The sequence below is a fragment of the Aotus nancymaae genome, unplaced genomic scaffold (assembly GCF_030222135.1).
Source record: "Aotus nancymaae isolate 86718 unplaced genomic scaffold, 86718_ANA_hifiasm-v0.15.2.pri h1tg000108l, whole genome shotgun sequence".
NCBI lineage: Eukaryota > Metazoa > Chordata > Mammalia > Primates > Aotidae > Aotus > Aotus nancymaae.
Window position 1 is genome coordinate 32,235,836 of NW_026988523.1, and position 15,628 is coordinate 32,251,463.

At 55.0% G+C, this 15,628-nt stretch overlaps 1 protein-coding gene across 1 annotated transcript; it reads right to left on the minus strand.

The window, feature by feature from the left end:
* Positions 1-2,656: 2,656 nt before the first annotated feature.
* Positions 2,657-15,421, minus strand: FLG (filaggrin). Its single transcript, XM_064370749.1, has 2 exons — positions 15,284-15,421; positions 2,657-14,698 (listed from the first exon to the last, which is right to left on the minus strand). Exons 1-2 carry the CDS (start codon positions 15,419-15,421, stop codon positions 2,657-2,659), a joined length of 12,180 nt encoding a protein of 4,059 aa, XP_064226819.1.
* Between the last annotated feature and the right edge of the window lie 207 nt (positions 15,422-15,628).

Genomic DNA, 15,628 nt, shown 5'->3' on the forward strand with positions numbered 1-15,628 from the left:
AAACAAAAGGCAAGGATATAGAGAAAAGGGAACAGTAGTACACTTTTGGTGGGAATGTAGATTATAGCTACTGTGGTTGAAGTTTCCTCATAAAACTAAAAATAGAGCTACTATATGATCCAACAATCCCACCGCTAGGTAAATACCCAAAATAAAGGAAGTCAATATATTGAAGAGATATCTGCATTCCAATGTTTATTGCAGCAGTATTCACAATAGCCAAATTTGGAAGCAACCTAAGTGTTCATTAGCAGATGAATGGATAAAGAATATGTACTTACATGCAATTGAGTGATAGAAAATAATCCTGTCATTTTCAGTTACATGGATGGCATTGGAGGACATCATATTAAAAAAAATAAGGCAGAAAAAGACAATTTTCACATGTTCTTATTCATTTGTGAGATATAAAAATTAAAAGAATTGAACTCAGAGAGATAGAAAGTAGAATGATGGTTACCAGAGGCTGGAAAGCATGTAACACAAATAAATGATAAATGCTTGAGGTGATGGATACCTCATTTATTTTGATATGATTATTGTACATTTTATGCCTGTATCAAAATATCTCATGTATCCCAAAAATATATGTATACCTCCTATGTACCCACAAAAATTTTAAAAAAGATTATCCCAAGGAAAAACTTAGAATCATGTAGTTATTTTGCAGAAAAATTGTTGATTTATATATGAGAGAGTTGGCTGACCGAGTTAAGGAAAAAGGTAAAAATCAAATTTTATAAAGAAAGAAGAGAGGACAAAGAAAAATTGATGTTTCAAGTAAATCTTGTTGGTGTCTTTTTAGGTAAACTGATTTTCTTTCAAAGAAAAAAAAGCAGTGTCTGGTAATTTTATCCTTGAGTGAGCAGGGATATGAAAGAACATAGTTGCAGTTGTTTATGAGTTCTTCAGAAAACTTGAGAATTCAGCTGTCGTAGTCCACACATCTCACTAAAACTATTGTAACATCTGTGTATCCTTCATCAGTACCCCTACGATAGTTAGACTAGTCATTATAATTTTTTTTCCTTAGCCTCGTGGTGAGACTGGGGACAAGATGGCAAAGTGTATCAGAGAAATGGACAAAGGCATCCTCCCTATGTGTGTCTGTGGCAGTGCAATAAGCCCTGAAGATATGATACCTTATGGAGTTTGCAGCTTTGTTGGGGTATTTGGGGCAACATTTCAAGCAGGGAAGCATGACACTGGTGGGAGGAAATTGCCATCTTCAAGTGGCATGTAGAGAACAATTATAGACATATTGTTTAAGGCTAATTAGAAAAATGAGCTTTTTTTTTTTTTATTCAGTCCCTGCATCTATTGGGAATTATTGAAACTTTGACAGTCAATTTCACTTTATCTTGGTTTACTGAAGTGTAAGTTCAATAAAGGCAGCTTTTTGGAAGTGCTTTTATAAAATTACTAAGCACAGATTTGGAGACTTTATATCTAAATGCTACTTTGTTGCAGATTATTTGCATAATAGACACATCTGCAAAATGTGCACACTGGCCTACATATCACTTCTAGTCTGATATTACGGGAATGAAAATTTGGGTATGATTCTTACAGAAACATATTCGATCTAATGGTCGAACTTCATTCATATTTTTACTGTTCCTTTTTCCACTTCCTCATCTACTTACTTAAAGCATAAAGATACATGTATTTTCCTTCTAGGCCAGGAGGACACTTTTTAATTCCTTTTGCTATGCCAGGATATTTCAGCACAACTTCTCTGCCTCAACTAGTCTCCATTGCAAAGCATCTCCTAGTGTCTTTGGCAGAAGGAACAGTGTTCAGTAATTCTTGTTTCCTGATCTTTATTTGATATGGCTTAATAGCACCTAAGTTGATGATTTCATATTAATAATACTGATAATCATGATTGAGCAAAGCGTGTTTTTTTCCTGACTGTGATTGGGGGGCAATGATTATGTTGAAGAAAAATATAGTCTTTGACTAAAGTTAATATTTTATTATTTATTACTCACTATTTTGGATGTACTGTATCTGCTTTATGGACATATAGCTTTACAGTGATATAAAAGACCATCTAATTCCGGTTATGGGGAAGTATGTCACTTGGGTGTATGAGAAATAAGCATACAAGAGACAAACAATATTATATGATTAACAGTTTATTTCTAATTTTAATGCAGTTTAATAAAATACCAATTATGTCCAAGATTATTTTTTTGAATACAGAGTCATAGAATTCCAATAGAAAAAGAATAGAGAAACATGTCCTAAGCCCTAATGTTGATATACACACTTTGGTATGCAAAAGAATAATTTTATATTTCTAGCTTCTTCAATATTTCTGGAAAACATTAATTTAGAAATTTGGAGAATATCTAAAACTTAAACTCTCAAAAACGTGAAACATTACTTGACCCCCAATCTCTTAAAATACTCCTACTCTTCTAAAGTTAGCTCTCCATAAGACTGCTTTCTTAAATTTAAAATTTCCAAAATATAAAGTTTAAAGACTACATACTAAAAATACCACCAAACCAATGAAATACTATAGCATATTTTAAACAGATTGACAGGAAAAAATAACCTCCCTGAAAGTATTATGAAGTTTCTAGACTGAAAGGTTTTTGCCTGGTTCTTCTATTCTTGGACAAATTCCTTTGCCATTTGTTTCTTACTAATAGAAATAGTATCTCTGTGACTGACTAAATCCCAGCTGCTTTGACATATCACTTGAACGCCCATATAAACCTGGGTACCTATTCATATACGTTGCATAAAACCTTGGATGATCTTCAACAAATGACCTTGCTTTTCTGATTTTATATCTTTCCTTAAAAACCTCCGGGTTGGAATTGTAACTAACACTTCCATCCTGACACTGACTAAACCCAGATTGACCATAATCATAATCTTCACTACCATAGCTGCCATGTTTCCAAACTAAACCTGATTGACCTCCATGCCTATCAGTACTATCAGAGTGAAAGTTATGAGAACAAGAAATCTCATCATTGCCACGTGACTGTATTCCTGACCAATATTCAGAATCTTGTGAAAGACTACTAGAGGGATCATGTTCCTTTCTGGTAATAGAGTCTGAGAGAAGAGAGGAAGAGTGTTCATAACCAGCTCTATCAGCCTGTTGGAACTCAGGGTGCCTGGAGCCATCTCTCGACTGCTCCCGAGCGGACCCAGGATGGTCTCTGGAACCAGACCCAGACCGCCTCTCGGAGTCTTCTGAGTGTCCCTCGCTGTCACTCTCCTGGCTAACGCTGGATCCCCGGCGCCTGCCGGCCCTGGAGCCCGCTGATGGTCCCTGGCCCGACCGTGAGTGTCTAGAGCTGTCTGCCCGAGTGGAAGCCTCGTGGTGATGCGACCCTGAGTGCCCGGGGCCGTCTCCTGACTGTTCCTGGGTACGTGTTTGTCGGCTCGCACTTCTGGATCCAGACTGCCCACGGGAAGCATCAGACCTGCCCTGGGAAGCCGCGTGGCGGTGATGGGACCCTGAGTGTCCGGAGCTGTCTCCCGACTGCTCGTGGTGGGATCCCTGCCTTCCTCCTCTGCTTGACCCCGGCTGTCCGCCAGTGGTGTCCTGACCCTCATGGGACGCTGAGTGCCTGGAGCCGTCTCGTGCATGCTCGTGGCGGGATCCTTGTCTTCCTCCAGTGCCGGGCCCGGAGTGTCCGTGGGCGGACTCAGACTGCTCATGAGTGGTCACCTGGTACAGGAAAGGGCCTGAACGTCCAGACCTTTCCCCTGACCGGCCACGTGCGGACTCATGGTGGCTCCGCTGACCGTGCCCAGCCTGTCCGTGGCCTGACACTGACTGTGAGTCTGAGTCTTCTGAATGCGCCTGGCTGTCACCGGCCTGACTACCACTGGACTCCGAGTGTCCGTGGTGGCCGACTGCAGATGAGGATTGTCCACGGCCGGTGCCTGAGTGTCCAGAGCTGTCTGCTGAGTGCTCGTGGCGGGATCCGTGTCTTCCTCCTGGACTTGATGTTGCCTGCTCCTGGGAAGACGCAGCCCGTCCACGAGAGGAAGTGTCTGCGTGACGAGCGCCTGATTGTCTGGAGCTGTCTGCCGAGTGCCCGTGACCGGCTGTGTCCCCGTGATGGGACCCGCGGTGCCTGGAGCCATCTCTCGACTGCTCCCGAGCGGACCCAGGATGGTCTCTGGAACCAGACCCAGACCGCCTCTCGGAGTCTTCTGAGTGTCCCTCGCTGTCACTCTCCTGGCTAACGCTGGATCCCCGGCGCCTGCCGGCCCTGGAGCCCGCTGATGGTCCCTGGCCCGACCGTGAGTGTCTAGAGCTGTCTGCCCGAGTGGAAGCCTCGTGGTGATGCGACCCTGAGTGCCCGGGGCCGTCTCCTGACTGTTCCTGGGTACGTGTTTGTCGGCTCGCACTTCTGGATCCAGACTGCCCACGGGAAGCATCAGACCTGCCCTGGGAAGCCGCGTGGCGGTGATGGGACCCTGAGTGTCCGGAGCTGTCTCCCGACTGCTCGTGGTGGGATCCCTGCCTTCCTCCTCTGCTTGACCCCGGCTGTCCGCCAGTGGTGTCCTGACCCTCATGGGACGCTGAGTGCCTGGAGCCGTCTCGTGCATGCTCGTGGCGGGATCCTTGTCTTCCTCCAGTGCCGGGCCCGGAGTGTCCGTGGGCGGACTCAGACTGCTCATGAGTGGTCACCTGGTACAGGAAAGGGCCTGAACGTCCAGACCTTTCCCCTGACCGGCCACGTGCGGACTCATGGTGGCTCCGCTGACGGTGCCCAGCCTGTCCGTGGCCTGACACTGACTGTGAGTCTGAGTCTTCTGAATGCGCCTGGCTGTCACCGGCCTGACTACCACTGGACTCCGAGTGTCCGTGGTGGCCGACTGCAGATGAGGATTGTCCACGGCCGGTGCCTGAGTGTCCAGAGCTGTCTGCTGAGTGCTCGTGGCGGGATCCGTGTCTTCCTCCTGGACTTGATGTTGCCTGCTCCTGGGAAGACGCAGCCCGTCCACGAGAGGAAGTGTCTGCGTGACGAGCGCCTGCTTGTCTGGAGCTGTCTGCCGAGTGCCCGTGACCGGCTGTGTCCCCGTGATGGGACCCTCGGTGCCTGGAGCCATCTCTCGACTGCTCCCGAGCGGACCCAGGATGGTCTCTGGAACCAGACCCAGACCGCCTCTCGGAGTCTTCTGAGTGTCCCTCGCTGTCACTCTCCTGGCTAACGCTGGATCCCCGGCGCCTGCCGGCCCTGGAGCCTGCTGATGGTCCCTGGCCCGACCGTGAGTGTCTAGAGCTGTCTGCCCGAGTGGAAGCCTCGTGGTGATGCGACCCTGAGTGCCCGGGGCCGTCTCCTGACTGTTCCTGGGTACGTGTTTGTCGGCTCGCACTTCTGGATCCAGACTGCCCACGGGAAGCATCAGACCTGCCCTGGGAAGCCGCGTGGCGGTGATGGGACCCTGAGTGTCCGGAGCTGTCTCCCGACTGCTCGTGGTGGGATCCCTGCCTTCCTCCTCTGCTTGACCCCGGCTGTCCGCCAGTGGTGTCCTGACCCTCATGGGACGCTGAGTGCCTGGAGCCGTCTCGTGCATGCTCGTGGCGGGATCCTTGTCTTCCTCCAGTGCCGGGCCCGGAGTGTCCGTGGGCGGACTCAGACTGCTCATGAGTGGTCACCTGGTACAGGAAAGGGCCTGAACGTCCAGACCTTTCCCCTGACCGGCCACGTGCGGACTCATGGTGGCTCCGCTGACCGTGCCCAGCCTGTCCGTGGCCTGACACTGACTGTGAGTCTGAGTCTTCTGAATGCGCCTGGCTGTCACCGGCCTGACTACCACTGGACTCCGAGTGTCCGTGGTGGCCGACTGCAGATGAGGATTGTCCACGGCCGGTGCCTGAGTGTCCAGAGCTGTCTGCTGAGTGCTCGTGGCGGGATCCGTGTCTTCCTCCTGGACTTGATGTTGCCTGCTCCTGGGAAGACGCAGCCCGTCCACGAGAGGAAGTGTCTGCGTGACGAGCGCCTGATTGTCTGGAGCTGTCTGCCGAGTGCCCGTGACCGGCTCTGTCCCCGTGATGGGACCCGCGGTGCCTGGAGCCATCTCTCGACTGCTCCCGAGCGGACCCAGGATGGTCTCTGGAACCAGACCCAGACCGCCTCTCGGAGTCTTCTGAGTGTCCCTCGCTGTCACTCTCCTGGCTAACGCTGGATCCCCGGCGCCTGCCGGCCCTGGAGCCCGCTGATGGTCCCTGGCCCGACCGTGAGTGTCTAGAGCTGTCTGCCCGAGTGGAAGCCTCGTGGTGATGCGACCCTGAGTGCCCGGGGCCGCCTCCTGACTGTTCCTGGGTACGTGTTTGTCGGCTCGCACTTCTGGATCCAGACTGCCCACGGGAAGCATCAGACCTGCCCTGGGAAGCCGCGTGGCGGTGATGGGACCCTGAGTGTCCGGAGCTGTCTCCCGACTGCTCGTGGTGGGATCCCTGCCTTCCTCCTCTGCTTGACCCCGGCTGTCCGCCAGTGGTGTCCTGACCCTCATGGGACGCTGAGTGCCTGGAGCCGTCTCGTGCATGCTCGTGGCGGGATCCTTGTCTTCCTCCAGTGCCGGGCCCGGAGTGTCCGTGGGCGGACTCAGACTGCTCATGAGTGGTCACCTGGTACAGGAAAGGGCCTGAACGTCCAGACCTTTCCCCTGACCGGCCACGTGCGGACTCATGGTGGCTCTGCTGACGGTGCCCAGCCTGTCCGTGGCCTGACACTGACTGTGAGTCTGAGTCTTCTGAATGCGCCTGGCTGTCACCGGCCTGACTACCACTGGACTCCGAGTGTCCGTGGTGGCCGACTGCAGATGAGGATTGTCCACGGCCGGTGCCTGAGTGTCCAGAGCTGTCTGCTGAGTGCTCGTGGCGGGATCCGTGTCTTCCTCCTGGACTCGATGTTGCCTGCTCCTGGGAAGACGCAGCCCGTCCACGAGAGGAAGTGTCTGCGTGACGAGCGCCTGCTTGTCTGGAGCTGTCTGCCGAGTGCCCGTGACCGGCTGTGTCCCCGTGATGGGACCCGCGGTGCCTGGAGCCATCTCTCGACTGCTCCCGAGCGGACCCAGGATGGTCTCTGGAACCAGACCCAGACCGCCTCTCGGAGTCTTCTGAGTGTCCCTCGCTGTCACTCTCCTGGCTAACGCTGGATCCCCGGCGCCTGCCGGCCCTGGAGCCCGCTGATGGTCCCTGGCCCGACCGTGAGTGTCTAGAGCTGTCTGCCCGAGTGGAAGCCTCGTGGTGATGCGACCCTGAGTGCCCGGGGCCGTCTCCTGACTGTTCCTGGGTACGTGTTTGTCGGCTCGCACTTCTGGATCCAGACTGCCCACGGGAAGCATCAGACCTGCCCTGGGAAGCCGCGTGGCGGTGATGGGACCCTGAGTGTCCGGAGCTGTCTCCCGACTGCTCGTGGTGGGATCCCTGCCTTCCTCCTCTGCTTGACCCCGGCTGTCCGCCAGTGGTGTCCTGACCCTCATGGGACGCTGAGTGCCTGGAGCCGTCTCGTGCATGCTCGTGGCGGGATCCTTGTCTTCCTCCAGTGCCGGGCCCGGAGTGTCCGTGGGCGGACTCAGACTGCTCATGAGTGGTCACCTGGTACAGGAAAGGGCCTGAACGTCCAGACCTTTCCCCTGACCGGCCACGTGCGGACTCATGGTGGCTCCGCTGACGGTGCCCAGCCTGTCCGTGGCCTGACACTGACTGTGAGTCTGAGTCTTCTGAATGCGCCTGGCTGTCACCGGCCTGACTACCACTGGACTCCGAGTGTCCGTGGTGGCCGACTGCAGATGAGGATTGTCCACGGCCGGTGCCTGAGTGTCCAGAGCTGTCTGCTGAGTGCTCGTGGCGGGATCCGTGTCTTCCTCCTGGACTTGATGTTGCCTGCTCCTGGGAAGACGCAGCCCGTCCACGAGAGGAAGTGTCTGCGTGACGAGCGCCTGATTGTCTGGAGCTGTCTGCCGAGTGCCCGTGACCGGCTCTGTCCCCGTGATGGGACCCGCGGTGCCTGGAGCCATCTCTCGACTGCTCCCGAGCGGACCCAGGATGGTCTCTGGAACCAGACCCAGACCGCCTCTCGGAGTCTTCTGAGTGTCCCTCGCTGTCACTCTCCTGGCTAACGCTGGATCCCCGGCGCCTGCCGGCCCTGGAGCCCGCTGATGGTCCCTGGCCCGACCGTGAGTGTCTAGAGCTGTCTGCCCGAGTGGAAGCCTCGTGGTGATGCGACCCTGAGTGCCCGGGGCCGTCTCCTGACTGTTCCTGGGTACGTGTTTGTCGGCTCGCACTTCTGGATCCAGACTGCCCACGGGAAGCATCAGACCTGCCCTGGGAAGCCGCGTGGCGGTGATGGGACCCTGAGTGTCCGGAGCTGTCTCCCGACTGCTCGTGGTGGGATCCCTGCCTTCCTCCTCTGCTTGACCCCGGCTGTCCGCCAGTGGTGTCCTGACCCTCATGGGACGCTGAGTGCCTGGAGCCGTCTCGTGCATGCTCGTGGCGGGATCCTTGTCTTCCTCCAGTGCCGGGCCCGGAGTGTCCGTGGGCGGACTCAGACTGCTCATGAGTGGTCACCTGGTACAGGAAAGGGCCTGAACGTCCAGACCTTTCCCCTGACCGGCCACGTGCGGACTCATGGTGGCTCCGCTGACCGTGCCCAGCCTGTCCGTGGCCTGACACTGACTGTGAGTCTGAGTCTTCTGAATGCGCCTGGCTGTCACCGGCCTGACTACCACTGGACTCCGAGTGTCCGTGGTGGCCGACTGCAGATGAGGATTGTCCACGGCCGGTGCCTGAGTGTCCAGAGCTGTCTGCTGAGTGCTCGTGGCGGGATCCGTGTCTTCCTCCTGGACTTGATGTTGCCTGCTCCTGGGAAGACGCAGCCCGTCCACGAGAGGAAGTGTCTGCGTGACGAGCGCCTGATTGTCTGGAGCTGTCTGCCGAGTGCCCGTGACCGGCTCTGTCCCCGTGATGGGACCCGCGGTGCCTGGAGCCATCTCTCGACTGCTCCCGAGCGGACCCAGGATGGTCTCTGGAACCAGACCCAGACCGCCTCTCGGAGTCTTCTGAGTGTCCCTCGCTGTCACTCTCCTGGCTAACGCTGGATCCCCGGCGCCTGCCGGCCCTGGAGCCCGCTGATGGTCCCTGGCCCGACCGTGAGTGTCTAGAGCTGTCTGCCCGAGTGGAAGCCTCGTGGTGATGCGACCCTGAGTGCCCGGGGCCGTCTCCTGACTGTTCCTGGGTACGTGTTTGTCGGCTCGCACTTCTGGATCCAGACTGCCCACGGGAAGCATCAGACCTGCCCTGGGAAGCCGCGTGGCGGTGATGGGACCCTGAGTGTCCGGAGCTGTCTCCCGACTGCTCGTGGTGGGATCCCTGCCTTCCTCCTCTGCTTGACCCCGGCTGTCCGCCAGTGGTGTCCTGACCCTCATGGGACGCTGAGTGCCTGGAGCCGTCTCGTGCATGCTTGTGGCGGGATCCTTGTCTTCCTCCAGTGCCGGGCCCGGAGTGTCCGTGGGCGGACTCAGACTGCTCATGAGTGGTCACCTGGTACAGGAAAGGGCCTGAACGTCCAGACCTTTCCCCTGACCGGCCACGTGCGGACTCATGGTGGCTCCGCTGACCGTGCCCAGCCTGTCCGTGGCCTGACACTGACTGTGAGTCTGAGTCTTCTGAATGCGCCTGGCTGTCACCGGCCTGACTACCACTGGACTCCGAGTGTCCGTGGTGGCCGACTGCAGATGAGGATTGTCCACGGCCGGTGCCTGAGTGTCCAGAGCTGTCTGCTGAGTGCTCGTGGCGGGATCCGTGTCTTCCTCCTGGACTTGATGTTGCCTGCTCCTGGGAAGACGCAGCCCGTCCACGAGAGGAAGTGTCTGCGTGACGAGCGCCTGATTGTCTGGAGCTGTCTGCCGAGTGCCCGTGACCGGCTCTGTCCCCGTGATGGGACCCGCGGTGCCTGGAGCCATCTCTCGACTGCTCCCGAGCGGACCCAGGATGGTCTCTGGAACCAGACCCAGACCGCCTCTCGGAGTCTTCTGAGTGTCCCTCGCTGTCACTCTCCTGGCTAACGCTGGATCCCCGGCGCCTGCCGGCCCTGGAGCCCGCTGATGGTCCCTGGCCCGACCGTGAGTGTCTAGAGCTGTCTGCCCGAGTGGAAGCCTCGTGGTGATGCGACCCTGAGTGCCCGGGGCCGTCTCCTGACTGTTCCTGGGTACGTGTTTGTCGGCTCGCACTTCTGGATCCAGACTGCCCACGGGAAGCATCAGACCTGCCCTGGGAAGCCGCGTGGCGGTGATGGGACCCTGAGTGTCCGGAGCTGTCTCCCGACTGCTCGTGGTGGGATCCCTGCCTTCCTCCTCTGCTTGACCCCGGCTGTCCGCCAGTGGTGTCCTGACCCTCATGGGACGCTGAGTGCCTGGAGCCGTCTCGTGCATGCTCGTGGCGGGATCCTTGTCTTCCTCCAGTGCCGGGCCCGGAGTGTCCGTGGGCGGACTCAGACTGCTCATGAGTGGTCACCTGGTACAGGAAAGGGCCTGAACGTCCAGACCTTTCCCCTGACCGGCCACGTGCGGACTCATGGTGGCTCCGCTGACCGTGCCCAGCCTGTCCGTGGCCTGACACTGACTGTGAGTCTGAGTCTTCTGAATGCGCCTGGCTGTCACCGGCCTGACTACCACTGGACTCCGAGTGTCCGTGGTGGCCGACTGCAGATGAGGATTGTCCACGGCCGGTGCCTGAGTGTCCAGAGCTGTCTGCTGAGTGCTCGTGGCGGGATCCGTGTCTTCCTCCTGGACTTGATGTTGCCTGCTCCTGGGAAGACGCAGCCCGTCCACGAGAGGAAGTGTCTGCGTGACGAGCGCCTGCTTGTCTGGAGCTGTCTGCCGAGTGCCCGTGACCGGCTCTGTCCCCGTGATGGGACCCGCGGTGCCTGGAGCCATCTCTCGACTGCTCCCGAGCGGACCCAGGATGGTCTCTGGAACCAGACCCAGACCGCCTCTCGGAGTCTTCTGAGTGTCCCTCGCTGTCACTCTCCTGGCTAACGCTGGATCCCCGGCGCCTGCCGGCCCTGGAGCCCGCTGATGGTCCCTGGCCCGACCGTGAGTGTCTAGAGCTGTCTGCCCGAGTGGAAGCCTCGTGGTGATGCGACCCTGAGTGCCCGGGGCCGTCTCCTGACTGTTCCTGGGTACGTGTTTGTCGGCTCGCACTTCTGGATCCAGACTGCCCACGGGAAGCATCAGACCTGCCCTGGGAAGCCGCGTGGCGGTGATGGGACCCTGAGTGTCCGGAGCTGTCTCCCGACTGCTCGTGGTGGGATCCCTGCCTTCCTCCTCTGCTTGACCCCGGCTGTCCGCCAGTGGTGTCCTGACCCTCATGGGACGCTGAGTGCCTGGAGCCGTCTCGTGCATGCTCGTGGCGGGATCCTTGTCTTCCTCCAGTGCCGGGCCCGGAGTGTCCGTGGGCGGACTCAGACTGCTCATGAGTGGTCACCTGGTACAGGAAAGGGCCTGAACGTCCAGACCTTTCCCCTGACCGGCCACGTGCGGACTCATGGTGGCTCCGCTGACCGTGCCCAGCCTGTCCGTGGCCTGACACTGACTGTGAGTCTGAGTCTTCTGAATGCGCCTGGCTGTCACCGGCCTGACTACCACTGGACTCCGAGTGTCCGTGGTGGCCGACTGCAGATGAGGATTGTCCACGGCCGGTGCCTGAGTGTCCAGAGCTGTCTGCTGAGTGCTCGTGGCGGGATCCGTGTCTTCCTCCTGGACTTGATGTTGCCTGCTCCTGGGAAGACGCAGCCCGTCCACGAGAGGAAGTGTCTGCGTGACGAGCGCCTGATTGTCTGGAGCTGTCTGCCGAGTGCCCGTGACCGGCTCTGTCCCCGTGATGGGACCCGCGGTGCCTGGAGCCATCTCTCGACTGCTCCCGAGCGGACCCAGGATGGTCTCTGGAACCAGACCCAGACCGCCTCTCGGAGTCTTCTGAGTGTCCCTCGCTGTCACTCTCCTGGCTAACGCTGGATCCCCGGCGCCTGCCGGCCCTGGAGCCCGCTGATGGTCCCTGGCCCGACCGTGAGTGTCTAGAGCTGTCTGCCCGAGTGGAAGCCTCGTGGTGATGCGACCCTGAGTGCCCGGGGCCGTCTCCTGACTGTTCCTGGGTACGTGTTTGTCGGCTCGCACTTCTGGATCCAGACTGCCCACGGGAAGCATCAGACCTGCCCTGGGAAGCCGCGTGGCGGTGATGGGACCCTGAGTGTCCGGAGCTGTCTCCCGACTGCTCGTGGTGGGATCCCTGCCTTCCTCCTCTGCTTGACCCCGGCTGTCCGCCAGTGGTGTCCTGACCCTCATGGGACGCTGAGTGCCTGGAGCCGTCTCGTGCATGCTCGTGGCGGGATCCTTGTCTTCCTCCAGTGCCGGGCCCGGAGTGTCCGTGGGCGGACTCAGACTGCTCATGAGTGGTCACCTGGTACAGGAAAGGGCCTGAACGTCCAGACCTTTCCCCTGACCGGCCACGTGCGGACTCATGGTGGCTCCGCTGACCGTGCCCAGCCTGTCCGTGGCCTGACACTGACTGTGAGTCTGAGTCTTCTGAATGCGCCTGGCTGTCACCGGCCTGACTACCACTGGACTCCGAGTGTCCGTGGTGGCCGACTGCAGATGAGGATTGTCCACGGCCGGTGCCTGAGTGTCCAGAGCTGTCTGCTGAGTGCTCGTGGCGGGATCCGTGTCTTCCTCCTGGACTTGATGTTGCCTGCTCCTGGGAAGACGCAGCCCGTCCACGAGAGGAAGTGTCTGCGTGACGAGCGCCTGATTGTCTGGAGCTGTCTGCCGAGTGCCCGTGACCGGCTCTGTCCCCGTGATGGGACCCGCGGTGCCTGGAGCCATCTCTCGACTGCTCCCGAGCGGACCCAGGATGGTCTCTGGAACCAGACCCAGACCGCCTCTCGGAGTCTTCTGAGTGTCCCTCGCTGTCACTCTCCTGGCTAACGCTGGATCCCCGGCGCCTGCCGGCCCTGGAGCCCGCTGATGGTCCCTGGCCCGACCGTGAGTGTCTAGAGCTGTCTGCCCGAGTGGAAGCCTCGTGGTGATGCGACCCTGAGTGCCCGGGGCCGTCTCCTGACTGTTCCTGGGTACGTGTTTGTCGGCTCGCACTTCTGGATCCAGACTGCCCACGGGAAGCATCAGACCTGCCCTGGGAAGCCGCGTGGCGGTGATGGGACCCTGAGTGTCCGGAGCTGTCTCCCGACTGCTCGTGGTGGGATCCCTGCCTTCCTCCTCTGCTTGACCCCGGCTGTCCGCCAGTGGTGTCCTGACCCTCATGGGACGCTGAGTGCCTGGAGCCGTCTCGTGCATGCTCGTGGCGGGATCCTTGTCTTCCTCCAGTGCCGGGCCCGGAGTGTCCGTGGGCGGACTCAGACTGCTCATGAGTGGTCACCTGGTACAGGAAAGGGCCTGAACGTCCAGACCTTTCCCCTGACCGGCCACGTGCGGACTCATGGTGGCTCCGCTGACGGTGCCCAGCCTGTCCGTGGCCTGACACTGACTGTGAGTCTGAGTCTTCTGAATGCGCCTGGCTGTCACCGGCCTGACTACCACTGGACTCCGAGTGTCCGTGGTGGCCGACTGCAGATGAGGATTGTCCACGGCCGGTGCCTGAGTGTCCAGAGCTGTCTGCTGAGTGCTCGTGGCGGGATCCGTGTCTTCCTCCTGGACTTGATGTTGCCTGCTCCTGGGAAGACGCAGCCCGTCCACGAGAGGAAGTGTCTGCGTGACGAGCGCCTGATTGTCTGGAGCTGTCTGCCGAGTGCCCGTGACCGGCTGTGTCCCCGTGATGGGACCCTCGGTGCCTGGAGCCATCTCTCGACTGCTCCCGAGCGGACCCAGGATGGTCTCTGGAACCAGACCCAGACCGCCTCTCGGAGTCTTCTGAGTGTCCCTCGCTGTCACTCTCCTGGCTAACTCTGGATCCCCGGCGCCCACTGGTTCTGGCCCCTCCTGATTGTGTCTGGCTCACATCTGCATATCCAGACCTTTCTCCTTGAGATGATGATTGATCATAAGATATACTTGCTTTCTTGGATTTTTTGTTTTTTTCTGATTGGTTATCATTTGCATGATACACTTTATTCTGGATTGTGTAATATGTGACAGTATCTCCTGTTTCTCTCCATTTTTCAATCATTCTTCCTGTGTTTTCATAATCAAATTCTTCTTCCTCTTTCTCTTCTCTTCTGTAGGGACTTACGCTTTGTCTCTCTTCATTGTCTTCTAATCTAGTATTGTCAGTCTTGTTTCTCTTCTTTTTACTTGACTCATGGTGTGTTTTTCTATATTTTTCCTCTTCTGTCTGAGTAGGTGAATATTCTTTTCTTTCTCTTTTCTCAGGCAGTGATTCATGTCTTTTTCTCCCTTTTTCTCTTGGGCTCTTGGATCGTTCCTTATTTTCTTTTCTTTTGTTTCTTCTTTCCAGACTTGAGGGTCTGGTTTTCTTTTCTCTTTTTTCTTCCTCTGTGTCATCTTCATGTTTATCATGATGACTGTGCCTTTTGTGCTTGCGTCCTGATGTAGATAAATTCTGTTTTCTGTTCAAATCATAATATGCTTTAGCCAACTTGAATATCATCAGAAGAAACTCAGTGAAGTCAATTTTTTTGTTGTGATCTATATCCAGGTTGTCCATGAAGACCTCTACTGTATCTGGGTCATCTGGATTCTGTACAGAGGGAATTCACAGAGGGTGATTGCATCAGTCAGTTACAGTATCAGCCAATTAATTCCATTTTAATTTAGGAAATGTGATCTCTAAATATCAAAAGATAGGATGAAATCTTTTTGTTTTTCTTTTAAATCTTTTCGTCTTATTCTCACTCAGATGTTAGATATGAACAAAGATGTTTTAAAAGCTAGTAAGGTATCAAAATGTGATGGGGTAAGTTTCTTGTTTACTTATTTTAAAGGTCAGAGGTATATATAATTCATTATTTAGTTTTCTTTAACATATACCCTCTTAATAATGTTGATGTTTGGGAGAATATTATAAATACCAAATACTAAGATCTAGTTTACATTAATTTTTAAATTAAATATTCATGGTTTTTTTTCCGCTTAGCGTGTCTTTATGTGTATAATATATATTTAGGTATAAGAGAGGAAATACATTTCATATTTTTTTGAGACAAGTCTAACTCCGTTCCAATTTTAAGAAAAGTAGTTTATACAGAACTCAAAATAACCTTTGCTTAGATTATTGAAGAGAAACAGAAATGCTTTATCCTTTGGTCTTGTCAGAAACTCTTACCTTCAGGATTGGCCGAAACTCCTTATCCAGAAGTTCCTTCAGCTCTTTTTTGCTCAGTGTTTCAGTGTTTTTATCTTTTTTTGAATATTGCTTGAAAAGATTAATGATGCCAAAGATGTTTTCCAGGAGAGTGGACATATTTTGGCAATATATGTGAACCTAGAAAGAAGAAGTGAAAATGTGCTTTTTTTGTATATTTTTTTCTACATCATATTATTATAATCATTTCCCACACTTTAAACCTACATTTTCCCCTACGTAATCCATCTTTAAGAACAGAAGATGGCCATGAGAAATCTCTCTTTACCAACTACATAAAGAAAATGCATAGAGTTTTACTTATTT